The following is a 27500-nucleotide window of genomic DNA, read 5'->3' on the forward strand; positions in this document are numbered from 1 at the left end:
GCAGATTCATGCGTCACAACTTTCAATATGTGCTCGGCTCAAAAAAGGTAGGCAGGTTAAAATGTACGTACAAGAACCCGACTTAAAACCATGGTTGTAATAAAGATGGCGGCGAGAGGCCGCGACCCACCGGTTGGTGTAGGTTGTGATCTCAGTGGGGTTGTGTTTGATGCTCTGGCTGTACTTCTCGATGGCCTTCTTGTGCTCTCCCTTCTTCACCAGAGCGTTGCCTTCTTCTTTCAGGGTTTGTCCTTTCTTCAGGTCTTTATCACTGGGCGCTGACGACAGGAAAACCAACGTGACGGGGTAGAGGAGAAAAAAAATAATAAGATTTACACCGTTAAAATTCATCCTTTTCAATTCCACGTGAACGGAGCGAGAGTCGTAATGTTTTCACATCAAAATAACCTCATTTGCCGACACAAATTAAGTATTTTTCCCACCAAATAAAAGTTGTCCAGTTGCGTTTTCTAAATCGTTAAAACATGCGCTCACCGGGTTTGTTCGTCTGTCTGGTGCCGTTGTGTTTCGGTGTCGGCGTCGGGTTCGGTGGAGCGGCGCTGGCCGGGCTTTTCTGGGCTAGTTTCTCTCTGTCGGACAGAGAAATGGTGGGAATGGGAGGAAGCTTTTCTCTCCATGACAGACCGTCCGCCTCCGTGAGCGCCTTCGTCATCCTGAGAAACAACAACAAAAACACAACAACAAAAAACACACACAGTGAGTGATCAGAAAGTAAAAGAAAGAAAGAAGTCCGTCCATCAGCGGCGGCATCGACATCGGCTTCCAGGGCTTGCTGCCGCCTGTCCGTGTGTGTGTGTGTGTGTGTGTGTGTGTGTGTGAGAAGAGAGACCCTAAGAGAGACCAGTTTAAAAAAGGTGATCTGCTGTCGGGATTCATAAATATATTTCTAGTCCGCTCGTGTTAACAAATACCCGACACGGGTGACTCGAGAATAGACCACAAAAACGCATCTCTGCATCTTTTCTCAAATCCTCGTCTTCTACCTGTTGGTGCCTTCGTGAGCAGCCGCGATGTTGCAGTCGATCAGCAGAGCGGTCTTGTAGTCGACGTACGCCAGCCTGTAGCGCTCCAGAGCTTCGTAGGCAGCGGCACGACGAAGGAGGGACTTCACATTGAACGGGAACAACTCCAGAGACCTGCAGAGGAAAATATGTACACAAGTCGAGACTCTCTCATCCAGATGAGCTGGAATAGCAGAACAGGCTATGAACTCAAGTAAAGAAGAAAATATCCATTACGAAGGCAAAATGATCCATGTTCATTATTGATTATCATTTTTATTAAATAAAATGACGCTCAAGTGTGTGTCTATGCTTGTTAATCTGAATAAAAGTTTAAAGTTTAAAAATTTAAAAAAACCAAAAGATGAATATGTGGTATGACGAATACAAAAATGTTACGACAACGGCACAGAAATAACAAAAATGAGAAATGAGAAAAACAAAACACTTACAAATTGCAGTCTTTCACACATTCGGCACAGTTGCCCTCTTTCAGGTAGCTGGCGGCACGGTTTGAGTGCAGAATGCCCAAATCCTCTGGGCTCTTTTTATCTTAAGAAGGAGAAACAAAAACAATTTAGAAGACACCTTGAAGAGAAAGAAGAGCGACGGCCAACTGACACAAAGGATAGTCATTATAGAGAAAGAGAAAGAGAAAGAGAAAGAGATGTCAGCGTATTGATTTAAAGGGCCAGGACAGGAGGGGGAGACCACTATATATATATATATATATATATATATATAATTAGAGTTATCTACTGTAAAAAGCACACTGACTGTGGATGAGTACCTCATACCATCCCACAACCAAACCATTAAAATCAATGTTGAGGTACTTAAGTATTTCCATATTTCACAATATTAGTGCCAATCATCTTTGCAGAGGTAGAATACAAAATATCAACTAATAAATGCTGATGTACTATCATGAAGTGTATCATTATTAATGCCCCTCTTGTACACGTTGAACCTCATTGTAAACACACACGATTGGGTTCTCACTCATCAGGCAAACACTTACTGGACTTCTCCAGCTCTTTGATCGCCTGGCTGTAAAGATTGGTGGCCTCTCCATACTGGCCCGTCTTGAAACACTCATTGCCCGCTTGCTTCAACTCCGTCCAGGACTTGGTCCTCTGTTTCTGAGGCATCGCTGCTCCTTTACTGAAAAGACAGAAACACCGGTTAACATCTGGGCATTCAAATAAAATGTCAAGTCAAAAAGGATCCAACCATTTACCGGAGGGGAACGTCATACGTCTCTTCTAAACTTAAAGACGGGATGCATGCCACACCGCCTCCATATGAAGTAGCAGTATACACACACAGTATGTGTATTTGTTGCTTAAAATATGTCCTTGTCTTTCTGCAACAATGACAGGTGGACAAGCTGCTGTAAGATCTTATTGGGGTCCAAGATTAATTCTCAAAGGTCAAATTCTTCATTCGAGTTGGGAATTTGATATCCATCATTCACGCACAACGTGTGGTAATAATACCTATTCTAGTAATGCATCAGCTTCACTTTCTTTTCTTTTTTTTAATCTCCTGGCTGGCTCGGATTCCAATAAACTCCAATACATTAATATGGACATTAAATCTGTGCATCCAAATAACAAATATAAATGAACGTGAATTAGCACCTGCTTGGAAGTGAAATTGCACATAAACTCTTATGATACTAAAAGCAGCCAAGTTCTTCTTCTTCTTCAGCTGTAAAAAAAAAGCAATGTGTGCTCTCAAGATGCCCAAAAACCTGCTCGCTCAGCTTAAAGACTGCTCCGAATCAAACTGACTACCTGCAGCTCAACATTGTAAATGCAAGTCATTCCTCAAGACAGGAAATGGTGGTTGACGAAAACCTGGATTTAAAAAACCCCAAAAAACATCATGCAGATAATATAGATTAATTAATGAGGCATCTCATGCGGTTTTAGGGGAGGTGATACATGTCCCCGTTGTAATTTTAAAAGCCAATGATCAATTGCTGAGAAGCACACCCAATATATTTAGTTTACACACCCCTTAAAATAAATAAATCAAACACTGCGTCTCTGACGCAGTTTCAACAAAAACGGAATTCGTGACTAAACGCAAGTTAATTCAGCAACGTCACACAACAGAAAGACGTAGCTCGTAATTATAAATCATGCCCCAAAACATGTAAATGAACGTAGCAGCGTTCAGCCTCATTGAGCCCAGTTCAGCGACACACACACACACTCACACACACACTGGGTTAGTCGTGTTGTAGCCTCACACTGTTAAGCTAGCTGCTCGCTAAAACAGCTGATAAAGATGTTAAGCTACCACCTAAAAAAAAAAAAAGTTTTCATTGAATTAAAAACACACCTGGATGTCTTTTTTCTTTTGACCGCAGTCACTCACACAATTGTCTCACTTCTAAATAATCTCGCTATTTTATTTTTAAATAAAATAAAAAAGAAACCACGCGTGGAGGGGTTTTGTTTGTCCTTCTTTTTGTCAAGCTAGCTAGCTAGCTGGCCGTTAGCTCAGCGTAAAGGAAGCTGGCGCACGCGCACTTCTTACCGGCTGCCGGGTTCTGAGAGAAAAGCGGCGGCGTTTGTCGTCCTCGCGACTCAAAAAACGACTTGCGGTCCCAACGGGCTAACCGGAAACGTTACCGGGAATGATCTGTAACCGTTGTTAATACTGACATTACTCTGGGTTGCTCTTCTTCTCTCGGTCCTGTTGGCTCGTGCGGGGCCGGTTTGTGCGGGTGAGCGTTCAGGAACTTCAGTACCGCACCGTATCCGCGTCGCTTCCTCCTTTTTTTTTTTTTTTTTTTTTCCCACGCTGCGTTCGCGTCCTTTGAAAAGTGTAGGATTTTAGACGAGCGTAGTGGGCCCTCTAGCGGCCACATTGGATGTGACGTCTTTTGTATCTCTCGAAAGCTATTCGTGACATTGTTCTTTGTCTTTTTCTTAAAGCGACTTCAGCTAATGTAGTTATTTAAAACGTCACGTGCGTTCTCAAACTTAAAACTTAGTTTTTTTTCTAAATGTGCCCTGAAGTGGACATGACGCTCCTTGTATGGCTCTCTTCTTTTTCTATTTCTCGCATTTTTGTGTCCTGAAACTGCTGCCTTCTTGATCAGGTGTCCCTGGAAGAATAAAGAAAGAAAGAAAAGACTCCCTGGGATAATAAAGAAAGAAAAGACTCCCTGGGATAATAAAGAAAGAAAAGACTCCCTGCAAGAATAAGGAAAGAAAGGACTCTCTGGGAGAAGAAAGAAAGAAAGGACTCTCTGGGAGAAGAAAGAAAGAAAGGACTCTCTGGGAGAAGAAAGAAAGAAAGGATTCCCTGGGAGAAGAAAGAAAGAAAGGACTCTCTGGGAGAAGAAAGAAAGAAAGGATTCCCTGGGAGAAGAAAGAAAGAAAAGACTCTCTGGGAAAAGAAAGAAAGAAAGGACTCTCTGGGAGAATAAAGAAAGAAAGGACTCTCTGGGAAAAGAAAGAAAGAAAGGACTCTCTGGGAAAAGAAAGAAAGAAAGGACTCTCTGGGAGAAGAAAGAAAGAAAAGACTCTCTGGGAGAAGAAAGAAAGAAAGGACTCTCTGGGAGAAGAAAGAAAGAAAGGATTCCCTGGGAGAAGAAAGAAAGAAAAGACTCTCTGGGAAAAGAAAGAAAGAAAGGACTCCCTGCAAGAATAAAGAAAGAAAGAAAGGACTCTGCGGAAGAATAAAGAAAGAAAGAAAGAAAGAAAGGACTCTGTGGAAGAATAAAGAAAGAAAAGACTCCCTGGAAGAATAAAGAAAGAAAGGACTCTCTGGGAAAAGAAAGAAAGAAAGGACTCCCTGCAAGAATAAAGAAAGAAAGAAAGAAAGAAAGAAAGGACTCTGCGGAAGAATAAAGAAAGAAAGAAAGAAAGAAAGAAAGAAAGGACTCTGCGGAAGAATAAAGAAAGAAAGAAAACCTTCCTGGCTAAATAAAGGCCAAATTAAAATGAGTTTACAAAGTAGTCAAAGTATAATTAATTAAATGTAAGAATACAACATTATAAGCAACATAACTTTTGTTTACACCACTCTCTATATACATTTATTACTTTTCATTATGCAAACACATTTACTACATCCATGTTCATGTTTACATTTCAATTTACATTGTGTGTTTGTGACGATGTATTTTAATTTATTGTGTTTGTGACGATGTATTTTAATTTATTGTGTTTGTGACGATGTATTTTAATTTATTCTCTACACTTTAAGCATTTGCACACTCCGTCCTCCTTTTTTTAAACACTGTACAGCTCTTTTTTGATTTTAACAGATATTTATTTCTTCACTTTGTGTTTTAGAAATGTATTTATATATTTTTTATTTAAGATGACAAACTCTGAGTTGTTTATTAGTACTGACGTCTTTATTAGACTATTTATATGTTCCCCTCTAGGCGGCGCTACAGAGTCAAAAGAATAGTTTATTTCCACTGACCCTAATGAAGAGTTCATCATAATAAAATCATTCATATTGTGTCAATAAGCCTGTACACTTACTTACTAAATATATATTTACAATTTAATACACACTCTGTTGTATTGTACATATAACTCCTGCACACTTTATATATTATATTATATATGTACATGTATATCTATTACTACATATATTTGTTTGCACTATTAATATGTTTATGATTTACAGAAACACTTGGCTTGTATATAGACACTATAAGTTGTTGCTTTGTACATATATTAATATATCGATAATTATGTTATTATATTTTAATATATTTATCAGCTTTGTTTTATCTTACTGTACTTGGAACTGCGTGTCAGTGAGCTCACTCAAAACTGGAGTCAACTGAATGCACTAAACCACTCACAATATGCATTGATATCACAATTATTAGCGTCACCCATCAGCTATTTCTTTAGGAGCGACGTTTTCCCAAACATCCATCTTTCCCATAACATTGAACGCATCACCAGACAGCGAGCAGCAGGTGTTTGGTTTCTATTTCAGGGGAAAGGGGGGGTTGGGTCTCGAGGTTTACAGGCAAATCTCGCGTTGTTTCAAATCTAAAAGCAAAACTGCTGTTTCATCGCTATTATTAATTAATTTAGACACAAGAGGGACTCAAAGAGACCACGAGTTGATTCACAGTGACTGTGAAAAAGGGCCAAAAGAGGCTCAAGATGACTACAAAGAGACACCAAACGTCTACAAAAAGAGGCACGTCTGTGCATGGTGGTCCATTGTCTCATCATCAAGGTTTTATACTATGGGGGACTTTGGATTTGTGCAAACCTCCTCATGCCATAATCTTAGTGTGGACAAAGAACTAAAACTAACGAATATTTGACACGACAAAAGGCAAAAATGTGTGACAAATCTGTACGAACAGGCGTGATATCGTGTCACTTTTGTCTTTTCTTAACACATTTAAATTCATCATCACATCAGTGTGACGACATGATGATCACTATTAAAAGACACAAAGGGCACGCGGCTTTCAGTAACATTTTATTCGTTATAAGAGTTGTAATAAAACAGTAATAACGTGTAAATAAAGGACGACGACGGTCCAGCTCACACATCATTTGGTCTCTTACTCTTTTAGGCACGAGGAAGACACGTTAGCACCAGCTCACCTCTTAAAAGAAGCAGCACTAAGCTCGTAAATCAATGGATTGATATTTTTATAAATGTAAATGTAAATCTGTGCCCCATCGGCTGCATAGAGATTCATATTTAACACCACAGAGTAGTAGTAGGAGTCGTAGCGGCAGTAAGAAAGTAAAAAATGTCCCAATCGGAGTTTTAAATCTGTCATTTACGGCCTGATTCTGATGGTGTGGCTGCCCTTGATGTCCCTGAAGGTGGCGCAGTCGAAGTCCACGATGAGAGTCTTCTTCCCGACCTTGTAGGGAAAGAGGGGGAACTTCACGCGTATTTGGGTTTGTTTCTTGAGATCCGGAATCCTATACAAACAACAACAACAACAAATACACACGCGTCAGGTTGGCAGTGAAGCGTCTCGGCTCGAAGGCCGAGTCACAAAGCGTTGAAACAGATGATGTCATCTGACAGAAAAGCCATATAAATGTATTTTGATCTTTATTCCCTCAGATGTTCATCAATGAAAAAAAAAAAGCCAGAAATGTGCTGGTTGCAGGTTTGAATTGTTTTCATATCATCAAGAATACTTTCTAAGAATATCAAACTGAGGCTGCCTGTGTTTTTTGTTCTCTAGTATCTCGTGAGTGTTGCTTTTGTAATAAAATAATGATTTGTTATTCGCACCTTTAACTGTAAACCAGACTAATATGCGGTCGGATTAGTCTTAATAATTGCGAATGCATACGCAACCACAAAGATTCACAAATGCGCACAGAACAATTCACAAATATGTTCGATTTACAAATAAATTAGACTCACAAATGCACGTAGAACGATTCACAAATACCTTCCAATGCACAAATAATATAAATTCAGATTTATATAAATGTAAAAGAAAAATCACAAATGAATTTCCATGTGGATTCTTCTATTTGTTTGTGGATTTCTATGCATTTGTTTGTCGAACGCACTGCATTTGTTTGTGGATTACTTCATGTGTGTGTGTGTGTGTGTTTCAACATGTAGCCAATCAGATCTTTTTCTTTTACATTTATATACATCGTAATTTATTTGTGTGCATTGGAATGTATTTGTGAATCGTTGCATTTGCAATTATTGAGACTGATCTGACCCCATAGACTAACACCTTGAAGATAATTCATCATCCCCACCAGGTTATGTTAGACAAACAAACACACACACACACACACACACACACAGACACACACACAGACACACACACACACACACACACACTCACTCGACAGTAAGCTCATCACGCAGTAGGCCGCTGCCATAGACAGTCAGACTGCACTGCGTCAGCGTCTCGTTCACCGGGTTCCTGAACACCACCTCCGCTTGCACCCGTCTGTGTTGTCGGGCCCTTTTGCGAAGCTGGAAACACACAATTAAACAGATTATTCAAATATTCAGTCAGGCAACTACCCATAATGCACCAAGACGAGAAAATACAAGATTTGTATGTTTTTCTGCCAAGGAGTTTATAATGTAGGGCATGCAGCTTCTTATATCATGACATCATATATATATATGCATATATATATATGCATATATATATATGCATATATATATATATATATATATGCATATATATATATATGTATTATATCAGCTTAATATAGAAAATGCGATTTAAACGAATAAAAGCTGTTTTACAGTATAAACAAAACAACAGTTTTTTGTAGTTTATGTTTTATACTTTACAGAAAATCAAATCTCAACTGTTATCAGTTACTTTGCCTTCAGGCTCAGCTTCTTCTTCCCCAAAGTGGTCCGGCACGATATAGACCGGCGGTTCGATGCTAACAATAAGTAATACTATACTTTTCATGACTAACTACCTGCCTACGACATTCCCATCAGCTGTTTCGGGGAGTGTTTGCATGTAAAAACACGTCTTAAAATCACATCTTTATGACTTTTTCTTTTACTGACGTTGATGGTGATGGGAGGGTCAATCAGCACGACGTCGTCCTCAGCCAGGTATACGTAATCTGGCATCTCTTTGTCCGTGGCCACAGCCGAAAACTTAATGCTGTCGCAGTCCACCATGGATTTACGGTAGTCCCTGAACCGGACCCGGATAGGGATCCACAGATCTCCAAGAGACAAGAGGAAGAGGAAGAGTCGGTTCACAACAAATTCAAGAACAACTTACAGTGTTTTCTCACACCTTTGTGGTATCTATAGGCACACAGATAGTTGTGGTTTGATTTATCATCCTTATAAATGATCAGTTACATTTCCACGGATAAAGATTCACCTTTCCCGGCCAGCAGCGTCTTCTTCATCATCGTATTCTTGATGTCCACGGCCGGTAAGCCGCTGTACCTCATGGCTTGGACCCGGATGTTGATGGACAGCGGCCTGTCGACGGGGCTCTGACTCTGCAGCACCAGCTTCAATCTCACAGCCTTACCGTTCGTGGGCGGGGTCACCTGCAGCGCCACATTCATGCAATGACGGAGACATGGATAAAAAGGCCGAAACACACACACACACACACACACACACACACACACACACACATTGAAACCAGCACCAACACCACCCGGTCTATAACAACAGGTAACAACAGCTACAAGATGTGTGTTGGTTTAGGTTTGAAAGATCCCGGTTGTCGAAGTTTAACTTTTCCATTTTTAATTCTATTTTCAATGAAATTAATCAAGAATTTACGGGTTGATTAAGAGAGTTAGAGGATAAAATGACGACGGCCACCTCAATCAAAGGTGAGAGCAAAGATTATTTTGGTATTCTGTCTTTTTGTTCTATTTCTTCCACATTTAAAATGTTTTGCACAATTACGTATGCGTCGGGACAGTCCAAAAGCTTGTGTCTGTTTGAAAAGTAGTGACAGTATTTCCAACGTTTAGAATGAGACGTTTCCTTCGTTCATTTTACGGTGACTTCTGATGTGTTTTTCCTGCGAGTGTATAGCGTAGTGTCATCTGCAAACATCATGATTTCAAACATTGCAAACGGATAAAAGCAGTTTTTTCAGGGGTGATAATTGAGGTGCAACTTGTTCACAACAAAGCAGGAAAAAATAAAGTTTGTATTTCAAAGACAGTCGACAAGTGGCCAGAAATGAGAGACAGCAGCAAAAGGTCCCCAACGGGTTTCAAAGTGTGGAAGTTGCGATACGTGCTTTAATAAACACCACCAGGACCACCAGGTCGCCTAAGTTTAGTTTTAAATGAAAATATATAATAGCCAAAAAGATAAAAAGAAAGAAAAATAACATACAAAACATCCTATTCAGTAGTCTAAAGGGAAACTTTAGTTTTCTGTGACGCACCTCTTGGAAATGCATGTACACTGGCTCTGGCGAAGTCGTCCCTGGGGGTACCGCGCTTTCTGAGGTCTCGTCATCGTCCTCACTCTCATTTTCATCGTCCGACTCTTGGTTCTTCTCGTCATCCTCTATCTCAACCCCGACGTTCTCGTCAACATCCTCATTCTCTTCGTCTTCGTCCGTCTCTCCATCCTCGTCGTCCTCGCTCTCGTCATCAACTGTGGAGTAGTCTCTGGTCCTGGCGTATTCAAAGACAGACCTCTCCTTCTCGGTTCCTGTAAATACGGGGATTCAGTCAACTTCCTAAACTACTAGAGACTCCTTTACAGCCAACGTCAAAATGCTGCTAATACTTGGTTCAACTAGCGAAGCATCAAAGCATGATGGAATTAGCACGCTAACTAGAGAACCGCTGGCTGCTTAGCTAGCTTGCGAATTCCGCCTTGCAACACGGGTTACAGAACATTATGTGAATGAAGTTGTGACTTATCTGGCGATATCCACGCCGAGACGAGAGCGTGAAGGAAGCATTAAGTTGGTTAAATGTGACTAATTTGTAACGGCTAGCTAGTTAGCTAGCTACCTTGCTAATTCCACTGTGCTTTCATGCTAACATTACACAGTTTATAGAAAATGAGGGCAGGTGGCCGGCGGCGGTGTTCAGTCGATGGTCCCTCTGCCTCATTCCTTGTTGCTAGGAGACGACTTCGCAGAGCATAGAGAAAGGCGGGAGCTCCGCGGACTAGCTCGCTAACTAGCCGCCTACTGGCTAACAAGCCAACCGTCTTCTCCGGGCCTCCCGTCTGCTCTCCTCCCAGCGAAGTAGTCTGCTAGCCGGGGGTTCGCTAATAAGGTCTCGTTTTTTTAATGTTGACTTGCTCAAGTGACGCTCCCAGAGAGTGAGTGACGTTTACATATTGAGAGAAACTCGTACCGAAAAACAAGCCAACTAAACCTGCTTAACCTCGGAGAATTATTCCACTACTACATCCTGTTTACTAACAGAGCAGAGGTCTATAGGCATCAATACCCTCTTTGTGTTTGTAGGTGTTGGTGATGTCAACCCTCTTCTCGGAGCCGACCGCCTTGGTGGAGATATTCTGACCGACTCTCTTGGTGTCAGAAAAGATTTTCTTCTTTGAACCGTCAGCTTTCACCTGATACAGACAATAGAAAATACACTCTTATTTGGCACTAAATCCCTGAATGTGACGTAGAGATTAGGCTCTAAATCTGCGTACTGACCAGCCAGTCGATGCAGTCGGCGTTGACTTCGGCGTAGACGAACGGGACGTCATACTTGAGGTCCGTCTGTCCTTTCAGGACGGACGTGACTGAAGCTGGACCGCAGCAGTAAACACCTACAGGAGGAGAGACGTTCAAATATCGAAATAGAGTCACGAGCTTCTTCACTCACACTGGTAGAGGGGTTTGGTGTGACGCAATTAAAAAGCCAATCTGAAGGATTTAAAAACAAAAAAAGGCCACATGTTTCGTTGAATTAGGAACGACACTGCGATGAAAGCAACTGGGAATGTTTCATTCTTATGAAAACTAAAATGTTGTGCACGCAATTTGTAGTTTAAAGGGGCTTTCAAAACAAGATCAATACATTGAAGATGTGTTTGAGTCATAACCAACCTTTTTTTTATTTTAATTGACATACTTCCATTAAAAGTACATATAAAACCTGTGTTTTTTTGCATGAAAACTCTCATAGTAGAAACACATTTTAATGGAGATAAACAAGAGAGTGTGTACCTTCGCTTTTCTCTTGTGGTGTTGGATCCAGAACTTGCCAGCCGTCATATTTGCCGTCCTCCGCCAGGTCCGGTCTCCTCATCCACGCCTCCACCCACACGTGGAAGTTCCTTAAAAACCCCAAAACAATCATGGCTGCGGTTATACAAGTGATGTTGAATAATAGGCCTGATAATTAGTTTAGTCCGATCCGATCTCATAAAACTCGCTCCTTTCAATTAAGAATTTGGCAGAATGTGGAACGAGTTCACGCCCTGAAGCCATTTGACCTGATAACTCGTTGGCGGTTATTCTTTGCGTGATTTTAATCAATACCTGAACAGGTCACATGACCACTTTGATGTAAAAAAAACAACAACAACAAAACACAGATAATTATCACCCGAGCTCTATGGAGCTCAGCTCATTGGTTGCTTTTATTCTGACTGCTTTTGTAGCCTTGTTTTCATCTGCAGCAGGTAAAAAAGTCATCAAGTTAAAACACAACTGACCGACTGAAAAGAGTATAACATGTCAAATGGCCAAAAAAAGTGAGTTATTGCAGGTTTAAAGTAAACAATTCATACATTTGAACTGCGTTATCCAGGTAAAAGTGTTTTATTAAGGGACTTTGCATTGAAGCACCGTGTGTGTGAGTGTGTGTGTGTGTGTGTGTGTGTGTGTGTGTCTGTGTGTGTCTTACCAAACGCTGTCGGGGGATGGTATATCTCTGACTCCGTAGTCGGCGTGAAAAACGTCAATGATGAGATTCTCGTTGTTGTCGTGGGCGGACTGGAAGTTGCTGACCACGCGGCACGGCACGCCGAGCAGGCGCATCACTGGAGCCAATGGATAAAATAAGCAATATGATGATAATAATACAATAATACCTTTCCAATAACATAATAATAGACATTTACCTAAACATAAATTAGATAATAAAGTCTCGTTTCCTCTTTGCCACGGTGTCGAAATGTCACGACCATTTACCGTCATGGCAACAGAGACACATTCAGACTTAAATACGAGCCACACTTTATTCCCTGATTTCACCCGACACACACACACACACACACACACACACACGGCTGTTATTAATAAGGTGAACAGAAACATCCAAAAGAGTTACTGTCCATGATAACATGTCAACATCATGAGTCGGGTGAGGTGTTTTTGCTATGGCTGCAGGTGTGAAGTGTTTATTTTGGCCTCGCCCCACAAATCAACACCCATTTTTATGACGTTTTGTTTTTTAAAGCGTTAAATGCAAATCGGCAAAACACGGTCGCAGGAGGCCAAAGTATAAACGGGGTGGACGTGTCGGCGAGCCGCCAATCAGCGACGCGGACGCCGTTACCTGAGCACATCACGCCGGCGAACACCCAGCACTGCCCGTACTTGACCCGGCGGCAGAAGTTTCTGAGCCAGCGCTTGAGGATGGCGTGACTGCCGGACCAGTGAGACGGTTTGAAGCCGTTGCCAAAAAAACCGTCCCAGCATCCCATCAGGACCCCGCTGTCGTCCTCACTGTTGATCTGACGGGGAGGAAAAACAGGATATTCTCATCCTTTGGACTCTTAAAAATTGTCTTTTTTTTTTATGATTTGAAAACTACATAATATACATCTAATGTCTTCTTTTTGAGATATTTATTTGCACAAATGTGTACAAAAATATGATCTGCTTTCAATTCCCAAAGAACTTCTAGTCGAATTAAAAGTTAAACCGACGGTTTTGATCTGATGGTTAATTATAAAGTGAGAAAATAAAAGGGTTTATGTACTTTCTATAAATCCATTAAGTTGTGAATTTAAATAACACGGGGTTATTCGTTTTTTTTTTCCTACCATGGCGCTGACCACGCGGCCGACGTAGATGGGGTTGCAGCGGGCGGAGACGTCGTCGCCCGGGTCCAGCAGGTGTTTGTGGTTCAGGTCCAAAATCTTCAAACTGATCTCCACCATCTTGTCCTCAAACTGAACAGAAGGAAGAGAGCAAAATCATTTAAAAATGTTCAATTTCCTCACATTCAAAGTTTTGGTTGCATTTTAGTGGCATTTTATTCATCCGTAACATTTTTTTGCGTCCATGAAAATCTACGTGTGTGTGTGTGTGTGTGTGTGTGTGTGTGTGTGTTTTACTGATGTTGTGAGGACATGTGTCTGTTTAAACATTGTGGGGACTCACCTTCCCTTTGGGGACCAAATGCATGACCCCCAAAACTTAATACATTTAGGTGAAGATTTGGGATGTTGAGGTAAAGGTTGGAATTAGGATTTAGACAAGTAGCGTTTAAGGTCAGAGTTAGGCTAAGTCTCTGGGAAATGAATGCAAGTCAATGGAAAGTCCTCTGTAGTGATGGAAACAGGAATGTGTGTGTGTGTGTGTGTGTGTGTGTGTGTGTGTGTGTGTGTGTGTGTGTGTGTACCTGTCCAAAGTCCCAGTCAAGAGGAAAGATGTAGTTCATACTTCCTTTGTAGATTAATCCTTTTTCATTCATCACATACTCATTGATCTCCTCCACGTCCTTCATATACACCCAGTCATCTACGGAGAGATGATGTTACTCACAGTATAAATAGAGTTTAAATACTTTACTGAAGTAAAAAGTCCTGCCTTTTTTTGTTGTTGAAATATTACTTTTGGTAAAAAAAAGACCTGATCATTAGCAGCAAAATGTACTTAGTGTATCAAAAGTAACGGGAAGCAGAACTCTGTTTGATTGCAATAAGTACACAAGTACTGTGCTTACGTACACAATGGAGGTACTTGTACTTTACTTTAGTGTTTTCTTTCCATTCCTTTCTACTTCTATTAATAGCCGCTTTCGACGTCAATACATATGATCATCTCTAATTACTAGCTAAATTAAACTTAAATTCAAATTAAATTACAGCTGAAACAAGTTTGTCGAGTTTGTTAACAATCAATCAGCAAATGAATCCATAAGGAAAATAATTATACACATAGGGGACATTTGAGTACTTTTACTTTTGATACTTAAAGCACATTTTTAAATGAACCTTTCAATGCTTTTCATTGCCACAGAGTATTTTACGGGTGTGGCTTCAGGTCGAGACCTACCGGGGCACCAGGGGTTGTAGAGCACCACCAGCGTCGCCAGCGGGTTGGACTCGTCCCCGAGCTCCTCCGACAGGTGGAACTCCCCGATGGGCCCGTCGGCCGGCGGCGTGATGCCGAGCGACAGGAGGCCCGTCGGCGCGGAGGCGTCCTCTCGAAGCTCCACCTTCCACACGGCCTTCGCCGATGGAGATCGCGGTCCGCGGTCCGGGACACTGAAGAAGGACAGCGTGCCCTGCTCCTCGGTCGGCTTTTCTCCTGCAGAAAAGGAGCAATAGAGTGGTATTTAAAAAAATAAAAAATAAAAATTAAACATTATGAGCTTAAATGCTGATCGTTTCAGCCGAGAAAACGTGCAAGAAAATAGTGCTGAAGCTTTTCCGCCACAGATTTGCACATGCGCACTTAACCTGCCATTAAACCCAAATAATGCAACACAATGTAAATTATGTCTAATATCTAATTGCATTTCCCTGAACTTCACAAAACAATTAGGCGGTGCGCTCACAGAGCTCACTGACAACAATCTAAAAGTTTCTATTTTTAAATGTAATTCAATATTAAAGTCAACTGTTTCATTTGTCTCATTTAAATAAATAAAAAAAACAGATCAGGAGTAGCAAAGGAGACACTTCACTTCATTATGCATCATTTTACTTCTTATGTATAATGTGGGCCATTATCATGTCATTACATGGATATATGAGGTCAAGGAGACAATAAAATTAGTATTACATTAATAAAATGTGTAGTTGTGTTGACATCATATATATATATATCATATTGTATCATCATCATCATCTACAAGAGTTTTATTTTATTACATTATTGGAAGCTTCAACGACCCCTAAAAAACAACCCGAGTGAAACCGACCTGTCGCTGCCCTGATGGTGAGCGAGCGACCTTTTGGGTTCAAAGGTCGCTTCAGATCCAGGGTCAGTTTGAAGGGCTGGCCTCGCCGCACAATCAGCTCCTCCACTGAGATCTCACTGGTGTGGTGGGCAACGTTGTTGGTTTCACAGTGGAGGTCCACTCCATTAAAGACTGAGAGGAAAACACAGAGACATGAACACGTGGAACAGAAGCGCTGAACTTCTCTGACTAGAAGAGAAAAATAAATATATGTATATAAATATATTGCAAATATAGAAAGTAAATGAAAAAGTAGTCACAAAAGACGCTAAATACTGAGTATTTAGTTAGTAGTATTGTTTAATTATGCTAGATGTTTGCTTATTTATGTATTTTTTATATGATAGCTTTTTCTTTTGATAGCTCTTAGTTTAGTTTAATTATTTGTTGTTGTTGTATACTTAGTCTTTTGGTTGTTTATTTGTTTATTTATTGGTTAACGCTGTGGGCACCTGGAGTTAGACAGGTACAGGACCAGCAAGCACCTGGGTAGGCCTATGTGTTTTGTATTATTATACCTTTTTTGTTGTTGTTTATTTAAATAAATTATGAGGAAAAAAAAACCGGAATCCTGACAACGCGAACCACAAACTCTTTGATTTGTGTTTCTTTTTTGATTTATCGGACAACAACAACAACAACAACAACTGATGAACAATATACAGGAACATTAAATAAAAAAAGCAGGTGGAGGTATAAAGAGAAGCATCACCTCACTTTTCAGTTCTCGGCTCATTGATACATTTTTTTTTTTTTACTGCTTGTTTTATATTCCTGCGACTATGCGCATGCGCGGATTGTGCGCACACCAGGCATACAGTTTATAAATCATTAGATTATTAAAGTGATATGCGTGTTCCATAAAGGTTTGGCACAACACAACTCCACACCTGTAACATACATATCATCTATATCAATGTCTATATATACAAGAGTCCGATGATGAGGAGTTACCATTTATTATTTCATCTCCGCGGAAGCTTTTTTACAGAAGTATAAATGAGGCGGACACAGAGCGGCGGTGAGTACTCACTGGATCGGTCTCTTCGCTCCGTCATCTCGGCACAAGTCTCGTTGCTTTCCTCCGACGTCTTTCCACAAGTTTCTCCTCTTATAAAGTCCACGTGACGGCATGTGACGCGCGCGCTGGCAGGAAGCGCGCAGGAAGCCAGCGCGCGCGTAGACAGGTGAGGGCTAGACAGGTGACGGGTGGACAGGTGAGGGCTAGACAGGTGACAGGTGGACAGGTGAGGGGTGGACAGGTGACAGGTGGACAGGTGAGGGGTGGACAGGTGAGGGGTAGACAGGTGAGGGGTAGACAGGTGAGGGGTGGACAGGTGAGGGGTGGACAGGTGAGGGGTAGACAGGTGAAGGGTAGACAGGTGAGGGGGTGGACAGGTGAGGGGGTAGACAGGTGAGGTGTGGACAGGTGAGGGGTGAACAGGTGAGGGGTGGACAGGTGAGGGCTAGACAGGTGACGGGTGGACAGGTGAGGGGTAGACAGGTGAGGGCTAGACAGGTGAGGGGTGGACAGGTGAAAGGTGGACAGGTGAGGGGTGGACAGGTGAGGGGTGGACAGGTGAGGGGGTGGACAGGTGAGGGGGTAGACAGGTGAGGGGGTGGACAGGTGAGGGGGTAGACAGGTGAGGTGTGGACAGGTGAGGGGTGGACAGGTGAGGGGTGGACAGGTGAAGGGTGGACAGGTGAGGGGTGGACAGGTGAGGGGTGGACAGGTGAGGGGTGGACAGGTGAAGGGTGGACAGGTGAAGGGTAGACAGGTGAGGGGTAGACAGGTGAAGGGTGGACAGGTGAGGGGTGGACAGGTGAAGGGTAGACAGGTGAGGGGGTGGACAGGTGAGGGGGTAGACAGGTGAGGTGTGGACAGGTGAGGGGTGGACAGGTGAGGGGTGGACAGGTGAAGGGTAGACAGGTGAGGGGTGGACAGGTGAAGGGTGGACAGGTGAGGGGTGGACAGGTGAGGGGTGGACAGGTGAAGGGTAGACAGGTGATGGGTGGACAGGTAAAGGGTGGACATGTGAGGGGTGGACAGGTGAGGGGTGGACAGGTGAGGGGTGGACAGGTGAGGGGGTGGACAGGTGAGGGGGTAGACAGGTGAGGGGGTGGACAGGTGAGGGGGTAGACAGGTGAGGTGTGGACAGGTGAGGGGTGGACAGGTGAGGGGTGGACAGGTGAGGGGTGGACAGGTGAGGGGTGGACAGGTGAGGGGTGGACAGGTGAGGGGTGGACAGGTGAAGGGTGGACAGGTGAAGGGTAGACAGGTGAGGGCTAGACAGGTGACGGGTGGACAGGTGAGGGGTAGACAGGTGAGGGCTAGACAGGTGAGGGGTGGACAGGTGAAGGGTGGACAGGTGAGGGGTGGACAGGTGAGGGGTGGACAGGTGAAGGGTAGACAGGTGAGGGCTGGACAGGTGACAGGTGGACAGGTGAGGGGTGGACAGGTGAGGGGTGGACAGGTGAAGGGTAGACAGGTGAGGGGTGGACAGGTGAGGGGTAGACAGATGAGGGGTAGACAGGTGAGGGGTAGACAGATGAGGGGGTGGACAGGTGAGGGGTAGACAGGTGAGGGGTAGACAGGTGAGGGCTGCGATGCATTAATAAATGTCCTTTAGACACGATGTTGGTGGTGGTCAAACTACCATTAAAATGGTCCGTGGTGAATACAAAAAATAAAAATACACTGTAATGTGGCTGGAGCAAAAAGAAATATCTCTAAACTTAATATGTTATTACATTATATCATTTCTATCTGTACTGTTGTTATAACTTAATATTTTACATTTGTACTTCTTACTTACATTCGCATCATAATATTTTAGGTCGGCACTCGGTGATAGATTTAAAACAGATTTAATTAGTAGTAATTTAATAGTCTGATTCTGTGTCTGAGCCTGAGTCTGAGGTTGAGCCCATGACAAAAGGAGAAATATTTAGAAGCTAATAAACTGGTTCATCCTCATGCGGTGGACTTTTTATAAGGAGTGGAGTCAAACCTGAACACTTTGTCTTGTATCCATACATATGTCCTTTTGTAAAGAGCAGTCTTTCTAACCGTTTTGCTTGTTCACACACGTACGTGTCCCGATTCTTGTCATAGGTTATAGGTCGAAGTGGTATGGAGCTCTACGGCGTTCTCACTTGGGAAGGTTAGAGCCGGGTTTCTCTGGACATCGTTACCTGGTTGCAGAATCTAGGGTGCGGTGAACGGGCGGTTCCATGACATCAACATACCTGTCACCCGTGTTGCATCCAAGATATGCGCGTCAGAGGGCGGGACGCAACAGGACGGGACAAGAGAAGAAGGAAAACGCTTCGACTGTTGTTCATTGGCCAATCAAAATTAAAAAAAACTGCAATTTGCTAATTTGTGACAACATGAACATCACACAAAGGGTGTGAAACAAATCATTAGGAGACACCTTCCTGACACAATGGTAAACAAATAATACATGTTAAGTGTTTTTCTTGAGTTTTACATTAACAATGGATCAAATAAAAAAGACCTTAGTGCTGATAAAGGACTCATCTCTGTACTGGCCTTGTTAGACCTTAGTGCTGATAAAGGACTCATCTCTGTACTGGTCTTGTTAGACCTTAGTGCTGATAAAGGATTCATCTCTGTACTGGTCTTGTTAGACCTTAGTGCTGATAAAGGACTCATCTCTGTACTGGCTTTGTTAGACCTTAGTGCTGATAAAGGACTCATCTCTGTACTGGTCTTGTTAGACCTTAGTGCTGATAAAGGACTCATCTCTGTACTGGCCTTGTTAGACCTTAGTGCTGATAAAGGACTCATCTCTGTACTGGTCTTGTTAGACCTTAGTGCTGATAAAGGACTCATCTCTGTACTGGCCTTGTTAGACCTTCGTGCTGATAAAGGACTCATCTCTGTACTGGTCTTGTTAGACCTTAGTGCTGATAAAGGACTCATCTCTGTACTGGCCTTGTTAGACCTTAGTGCTGATAAAGGACTCATCTCTGTACTGGCCTTGTTAGACCTTAGTGCTGATAAAGGACTCATCTCTGTACTGGTCTTGTTAGACCTTAGTGCTGATAAAGGACTCATCTCTGTACTGGCCTTGTTAGACCTTCGTGCTGATAAAGGACTCATCTCTGTACTGGTCTTGTTAGACCTCAGTGCTGATAAAGGACTCATCTCTGTACTGGCCTTGTTAGACCTTAGTGCTGATAAAGGACTCATCTCTGTACTGGCCTTGTTAGACCTTAGTGCTGATAAAGGACTCATCTCTGTATTGGCCTTGTTAGACCTTAGTGCTGATAAAGGACTCATCTCTGTACTGGCCTTGTTAGACCTTAGTGCTGATAAAGGACTCATCTCTGTACTGGTCTTGTTAGACCTTAGTGCTGATAAAGGACTCATCTCTGTACTGGCCTTGTTAGACCTTAGTGCTGATAAAGGACTCATCCCTGTACTGGTCTTGTTAGACCTTAGTGCTGATAAAGGACTCATCTCTGTACTGGCCTTGTTAGACCTTAGTGCTGATAAAGGACTCATCTCTGTACTGGTCTTGTTAGACCTTAGTGCTGATAAAGGACTCATCTCTGTACTGGTCTTATTAGACCTTAGTGCTGATAAAGGACTCATCTCTGTACTGGTCTTGTTAGACCTTAGTGCTGATAAAGGACTCATCTCTGTACTGGCCTTGTTAGACCTTAGTGCTGATAAAGGACTCATCTCTGTACTGGTCTTGTTAGACCTTAGTGCTGATAAAGGACTCATCTCTGTACTGGCCTTGTTAGACCTTAGTGCTGATAAAGGACTCATCTCTGTACTGGTCTTGTTAGACCTTAGTGCTGATAAAGGACTCATCTCTGTACTGGTCTTATTAGACCTTAGTGCTGATAAAGGACTCATCTCTGTACTGGCTTTGTTAGACCTTAGTCCTGATAAAGGACTCATCTCTGTACTGGCCTTGTTAGACCTTAGTGCTGATAAAGGACTCATCTCTGTACTGGCCTTGTTAGACCTTAGTGCTGATAAAGGACTCATCTCTGTACTGGTCTTGTTAGACCTTAGTGCTGATAAAGGACTCATCTCTGTACTGGCCTTGTTAGACCTTAGTGCTGATAAAGGACTCATCTCTGTACTGGTCTTGTTAGACCTTAGTGCTGATAAAGGACTCATCTCTGTACTGGCATTGTTAGACCTTAGTGCTGATAAAGGACTCATCTCTGTACTGGTCTTGTTAGACCTTAGTGCTGATAAAGGACTCATCTCTGTACTGGCCTTGTTAGACCTTAGTGCTGATAAAGGACTCATCTCTGTACTGGTCTTGTTAGACCTTAGTGCTGATAAAGGACTCATCTCTGTACTGGCCTTGTTAGACCTTAGTGCTGATAAAGGACTCATCTCTGTACTGGCCTTGTTAGACCTTAGTGCTGATAAAGGACTCATCTCTGTACTGGTCTTGTTAGACCTTAGTGCTGATAAAGGACTCATCTCTGTACTGGCCTTGTTAGACCTTCGTGCTGATAAAGGATTCATCTCTGTACTGGTCTTGTTAGACCTCAGTGCTGATAAAGGACTCATCTCTGTACTGGCCTTGTTAGACCTCAGTGCTGATAAAGGACTCATCTCTGTACTGGCCTTGTTAGACCTTAGTGCTGATAAAGGACTCATCTCTGTATTGGCCTTGTTAGACCTTAGTGCTGATAAAGGACTCATCTCTGTACTGGCCTTGTTAGACCTTAGTGCTGATAAAGGACTCATCTCTGTACTGGTCTTGTTAGACCTTAGTGCTGATAAAGGACTCATCTCTGTACTGGCCTTGTTAGACCTTAGTGCTGATAAAGGACTCATCTCTGTACTGGTCTTGTTAGACCTTAGTGCTGATAAAGGACTCATCTCTGTACTGGCCTTGTTAGACCTTAGTGCTGATAAAGGACTCATCTCTGTACTGGTCTTGTTAGACCTTAGTGCTGATAAAGGACTCATCTCTGTACTGGTCTTATTAGACCTTAGTGCTGATAAAGGACTCATCTCTGTACTGGTCTTGTTAGACCTTAGTGCTGATAAAGGACTCATCTCTGTACTGGCCTTGTTAGACCTTAGTGCTGATAAAGGACTCATCTCTGTACTGGCCTTGTTAGACCTTAGTGCTGATAAAGGACTCATCTCTGTACTGGTCTTGTTAGACCTTAGTGCTGATAAAGGACTCATCTCTGTACTGGCCTTGTTAGACCTTAGTGCTGATAAAGGACTCATCTCTGTACTGGTCTTGTTAGACCTTAGTGCTGATAAAGGACTCATCTCTGTACTGGCCTTGTTAGACCTTAGTGCTGATAAAGGACTCATCTCTATACTGGTCTTGTTAGACCTTAGTGCTGATAAAGGACTCATCTCTGTACTGGCCTTGTTAGACCTTAGTGCTGATAAAGGACTCATCTCTGTACTGCTCTTGTTAGACCTTAGTGCTGATAAAGGACTCATCTCTGTACTGGCCTTGTTAGACCTTAGTGCTGATAAAGGACTCATCTCTGTACTGGCCTTGTTAGACCTTAGTGCTGATAAAGGACTCATCTCTGTACTGGTCTTGTTAGACCTTAGTGCTGATAAAGGACTCATCTCTGTACTGGTCTTTTTAGACCTTAGTGCTGCGTTCGACACCATTGATCATGACATCCTATTACAGAGACTGGATCAATCGATTGGCATTTCATGTACCGCACTAAGTTGGTTTAAATCCTATTTATCAGATCGATCTCAATTTGTATTTGTAAACGATGAAGCCTCAATGACCACCAACGTTAATCACGGAGTTCCACAAGGTTCTGTGCTTGAACCAATTTTATTTACCTTATATATGCTTCCTTTGGGCAACATTATCAGGAAACACTCCAAAAACATTCATTGTTATGCAGATGATACTCAATTATATCTATCGATCAAACCAGAGGAGACCAACCAGCTCGCTAAAATTCAAGAATGTCTTAAAGACATAAAAACATGGATGACCTGCAACTTCCTGATGTTAAACTCAGACAACACTGAAGTTATTTTACTGGGCCCTGAACACCTCAGAGATCAATTATCTGGTGATGTGGTTTCTGTAGATGGCATTTCCCTGGCATCCAACACCACTGTAAAGAATCTCGGCGTTATCTTTGACCGAGACTTGTCCTTTAACTCCCACGTTAAGCAAATCTCAAGGATTGCTTTTTTTCATCTACGTAACATTTAAAAAATCAGGCACATCTTGTTTCAAAAAGATGCAGAAAAGCTGGTTCACGCGTTTGTTACTTCCAGACTAGATTACTGCAACTCCTTATTATCAGGCTGCTCTAATAAGTCTCTTAAATCCCTCCAGTTGATCCAGAATGCTGCAGCTCGTGTACTCACACAAACTAAGAAAAGAGATCACATTACTCCTGTATTAGCTGCTCTGCACTGGCTCCCTGTAAAATCAAGAATCACATTTAAAATTCTTCTCCTCACCTACAAAGCCTTGATTGGTGATGCACCATCATATCTTAAGGAGCTTGTAGTACCATATTGCCCCACTAGAGAGCTGCGCTCACTAAATGTGGGGCTACTTGTGGTTCCTAGAGTCCTAAAAAGTAGGATGGGAGCCAGAGCCTTCAGTTATCAAGCTCCTCTTTTATGGAACCAGCTTCCACTTTCAGTCCGGGAGGCAGACACAGTCACCTCATTCAAGAATAGACTTAAGACTTTCCTCTTCAATAGTGCTTATAGTTAGGGCTGAATCAGGTTTGCCCTGGTCCAGCCCCTTGATATGCTGCTATAGGCTTATAGGCTGCTGGGGGATGTTTTAGGATACACTGAGCACCTCTCTCCTCTTCTCTCTCTCCTTATGGATGAATTTACATCTCTCCATTGCACCTTATTAACTCTGCTTCCTCTCCGGAGTCGTTGTGACTTCACGTCTCATAGGGTCCATTGGACCTGGAGGTGTCTGAAGCTAGTCCTGAATCCTGGGCCAGACCTCATTGGTCTGGCCCAGGATTCAGGGTCAGGGATGTCGTATGTGTACAGATTGTAAAGCCCTCTGAGGCTAGTAGTTTGTGATATTGGGCAACATAAAATAAACTGAATTGAACATGATGCAATATTTCTTTTCATCTTATTGTATCCGTTATTTGATCCATACATTGACTTTGCTCTTTCGTTACATTTTCTAGAAGCCCACTTAAAAGATGACAGGCTGTGGATCTGTGTACTATTACTTTTAAATGTTCTGCAATGATGCATTAATCATGTCCACAATGACATTCACCTCTATTGTGCTAGGTTTCTGTGCCAAGACACACAAACCCTCTTCTCAGTCAGGGAAAAGGTGTGTGTGTCTTGGCAGCCATTGACACTAATAACATGTGTTTAGTTATGTGGGAACAGAAATGTTGAAATGCTTTATCTACGCTGTGTCAGAGCCAACATGTGTGTGTGCACAAATTTATGCACCTGCCTACTTTTGTTTAAGTAATTATTGCACACTTTCTGTAAATCCTATAAACTTAATTTCACTTCTTAAATGTCACTGTGTTTGTCTGCTATATGATATATTTTATTGAAATTGCTGTTCCGACAACCAATGATACATAAAGGAAAATCTTTAAAATGATCAGGGGTGCCCAAACTTTTTCATACCACTGTACATACACACACACACACACACACACACACACGTTACATTTTGTTATAGCAGCATCAATAACATCATCTACACACCAATGCTAATTTGCATCATACCTACATTTATATCTCTTGCATCTGCTATATTGAAATGAACAATCTCCACTTAATTTGACATCTGCATGACAATAAGGGGTTAATGAACCGTGTGTAAACGTGTGTGTGTGTGTGTGTGTGTTGTATTGTGCAATTGAGTCGACTGTGGATTCACTGTGAAGACGAGTGACACATGAGGAGCTCACGTGAGGACACCAGTCCTTATTTTTTAATTATCATATGCTGCACGGACACGTAAAGAGTCACTCGTTTGGAAATCATCACTCATATCTCACACACACACACACACACACACACACACACACACACACACACACACACACACACACACACACACACACACACACACACACACACACACACACACACACACACACACACACACACACACACACACACACACACACACACACACACACACACACACACACACACACACACACACACACACTAGCTGTCCTGCTGAATGAGGTCTTTGGCTTTTTGCAGGTTGTGATCGACGGCTCCCTCTAAGAACTGAACCCAGGTCAGCTGTGATTCCCCACACACGTGGCTGGACCTGTTCAGTGAGGAGAGAGAAAAAATAAATAATTAAAAGATGATTAAAATCTGATAAGATGAACTGATTTACAGGCGCACGGCCCACATGTTTCCCACACTGATTCCGATCATTGATCGCCTGGAGCAGAATTGGCTGACGGGAGTCCATCTGATGCCATTTCAAGTAAAGAACCTTTATAATAGAGGAACTTAAAGCAGGTCTTTTGGCATGTTTTGGTTAAAAGCCGATTGAATTGTAACCAATGCACCGCGTTCGGCTGCATACAGGAAGTCAAAAAGGATCAAATAACCTCTTCATCTCAATTTTATTCCTGTTATTCCCCATTAACTCCACCTTGAATATTCCCTGAACCCAGTTTGACCTTTTCGTGATGTTACCTGATGATCTCCAGAACTTTCTTTAACAAAGCCGCCAATTTAGACACCTGCAAAAGAGAAATATAAATGCACACGCAAGTTATGTTTGGATAACATTGAAGACTTTCTTTAAGCTTTCTCTGAATGATAATAATCTGTTGAAACCCGACAGGTCGGGGCGGCAGACAACCGCTCCGTGACAACCGCCCACAACTTGACCTCCTCCGTCAGGCGTCACACGTCTGATTCTCCCTGAACAGACCGGTCCGGGGGGGGGGGGGGAAAGCTGCCCCCCCCTCCCTAAAATATTTGTTCGTTGGGTAGGTGTGCCAACATGTTCAGGTGGGTTGTTGTGATTTGGCTCATCAGAGAAGCCACAAACATTTTTTTTAAACTCACAAACATCTGACTCATTCATAGTGATGGTGTGTGTGTGTGTGTGTGTGTGTGTGTGTGTGTGTGTGTGTGTGTGTATGTGTGTGTCTTACGTTGCTCTCTACTCCGCTGTACTCCATTGGTGGGTAGAGGCAGAGAGCCAGGTCATCAAGACTAAAAAAAGAAGACAGCAAGAGAAGGAGATTTGTTGTCAGTTTTTTAAATAAAAACTGTTCATTAAGACCAAAAACTAATGTTTACAATGTTTACTGAGGGAATAAATCAAGAGAAGTAGAGTCATTTATATAGACTTCTATACAACCAGAGGAGTCGCCCCCTGGTGGTCAGGAGAGAGAATGCAGCTTTAACACATGAAGCATAGACTTCTATACAACCAGAGGAGTCGCCCCCTGGTGGTCAGGAGAGAGAATGCAGCTTTAACACATGAAGCATAGACTTCTATACAACCAGAGGAGTCGCCCCCTGGTGGTCAGGAGAGAGAATGCAGCTTTAACACATGAAGCATAGACTTCTATACAACCAGAGGAGTCGCCCCCTGGTGGTCAGGAGAGAGAATGCAGCTTTAACACATGAAGCATAGACTTCTATACAACCAGAGGAGTCGCCCCCTGGTGGTCAGGAGAGAGAATGCAGCTTTAACACATGAAGCATAGACTTCTATACAACCAGAGGAGTCGCCCCCTGGTGGTCAGGAGAGAGAATGCAGCTTTAACACATGAAGCATAGACTTCTATACAACCAGAGGAGTCGCCCCCTGGTGGTCAGGAGAGAGAATGCAGCTTTAACACATGAAGCATAGACTTCTATACAACCAAGGAGTCGCCCCCTGGTGGTCAGGAGAGAGAATGCAGCTTTAACACATGAAGCATAGACTTCTATACAACCAGAGGAGTCGCCCCCTGGTGGTCAGGAGAGAGAATGCAGCTTTAACACATGAAGCATAGACTTCTATACAACCAGAGGAGTCGCCCCTGGTGGTCAGGAGAGAGAATGCAGCTTTAACACATGAAGCATAGACTTCTATACAACCAGAGGAGTCGCCCCCTGGTACACAACCAGAGAGTCGGCCCCCTGGTGGTCAGGAGAGCAGAATGCAGCTTTAACACATGAAGCATAGACTTCTCTATGTATGTGTGTGTGTGTGTGTGTGTGTGTGTGCGTGTCCCCCACCCAGGACTGATCGCCTTGGTGATGTCCGCCAGGTCGTCGAGCTGAGCGAGGTTCTGGGACGTGGAGACGTCGCCGTTGGCTTTGACGGCCGACGTCAGCTTCTTCAGGCACGCCGCCGACGCCTTCATCAGCCCCTGGCACGGACCAATCACGCGCCGGTCCTTCTCGCGACCAGTAGGTGTCCTGGTTGCTCGATGGCTCCTGGTCGCCGTCGAGGACGTCACTGTACGGGTTCCTGGGCCTCGGACAACGCCTGGAGGGGGGAGGGGCAACACAATGTTCTCGAATAGGAGACTTCCTGTCGTTACCTTATGAAACAGCTCTCTGATACGAGCTGAAATCAATAAAGCCACTGGGAAGTCAGTGTGTGTGTGTGTGTGTGTGTGTGTGTGTGTGTGTGTGTACCTGCTCCATTTCCTCGATGGCGTCTTTCACAACTCCAATCTGATCGGACAGAACCATCAAGACAGCCTTCTTATTATCTGTTAAACAAAAACACACGATTTTCTTGCAATAAACACAAAGAAATAACACAAAAATACACAAAATCCAAAGTCCGCACTTAAGACACAGATCCAAATCCTCTTTATTGGATTTAACAGACAATCAGAT

The 27500-nt window shown here is 42.8% G+C and overlaps 3 protein-coding genes across 5 annotated transcripts in view; all 3 read right to left on the reverse strand.

Annotated features, from left to right (window-relative positions):
* The window catches only part of tomm34 (translocase of outer mitochondrial membrane 34), a 5061-nt gene extending 1243 nt beyond the window's left edge, over positions 1-3818 (reverse strand). The window contains exons 1-6 of one of the 3 annotated variants that reach the window (XM_034533783.1): positions 3701-3818; positions 2044-2186; positions 1475-1574; positions 1005-1157; positions 496-674; positions 131-278 (exon numbers count right to left, since the gene is read on the reverse strand). In XM_034533783.1, coding sequence (XP_034389674.1) covers positions 131-278; positions 496-674; positions 1005-1157; positions 1475-1574; positions 2044-2173 — 710 coding nt within the window. In that variant the 5' untranslated portion in view covers positions 2174-2186; positions 3701-3818. Of the gene's footprint in view, positions 1-130; positions 279-495; positions 675-1004; positions 1158-1474; positions 1575-2043; positions 2187-3374; positions 3548-3572 lie in introns of those variants that run through there. The other 2 variants (XM_034533782.1, XM_034533784.1) reach the window with 2 other exon arrangements.
* Positions 3819-6694: 2876 nt separating this feature from the next.
* LOC117731388 (protein-glutamine gamma-glutamyltransferase 2-like) lies at positions 6695-18680 on the reverse strand. Its single transcript, XM_034533718.1, has 16 exons — positions 18670-18680; positions 16692-16852; positions 15620-15790; positions 14749-15003; positions 14093-14211; positions 13512-13640; positions 13022-13199; positions 12368-12503; positions 11686-11795; positions 11170-11285; positions 10955-11081; positions 9928-10199; positions 8890-9064; positions 8562-8725; positions 7867-8000; positions 6695-6967 (listed from the first exon to the last, which is right to left on the reverse strand). Exons 2-16 carry the CDS (start codon positions 16714-16716, stop codon positions 6820-6822), a joined length of 2259 nt encoding a protein of 752 aa, XP_034389609.1. The 5' UTR covers positions 16717-16852; positions 18670-18680; the 3' UTR covers positions 6695-6819.
* Positions 18681-24786: 6106 nt separating this feature from the next.
* ccndbp1 (cyclin D-type binding-protein 1) overlaps positions 24787-27500 on the reverse strand; it is a 7601-nt gene continuing 4887 nt past the window's right edge. The window contains 7 exon segments of the mRNA XM_034533781.1: positions 24787-24963; positions 25344-25390; positions 25811-25871; positions 26889-27055; positions 27057-27119; positions 27121-27141; positions 27294-27370. Of these exon segments, the coding sequence (XP_034389672.1) occupies positions 24855-24963; positions 25344-25390; positions 25811-25871; positions 26889-27055; positions 27057-27119; positions 27121-27141; positions 27294-27370 (545 nt within the window). The 3' untranslated portion in view covers positions 24787-24854.

The sequence above is a fragment of the Cyclopterus lumpus genome, chromosome 5 (assembly GCF_009769545.1).
Source record: "Cyclopterus lumpus isolate fCycLum1 chromosome 5, fCycLum1.pri, whole genome shotgun sequence".
Lineage (NCBI taxonomy): Eukaryota > Metazoa > Chordata > Actinopteri > Perciformes > Cyclopteridae > Cyclopterus > Cyclopterus lumpus.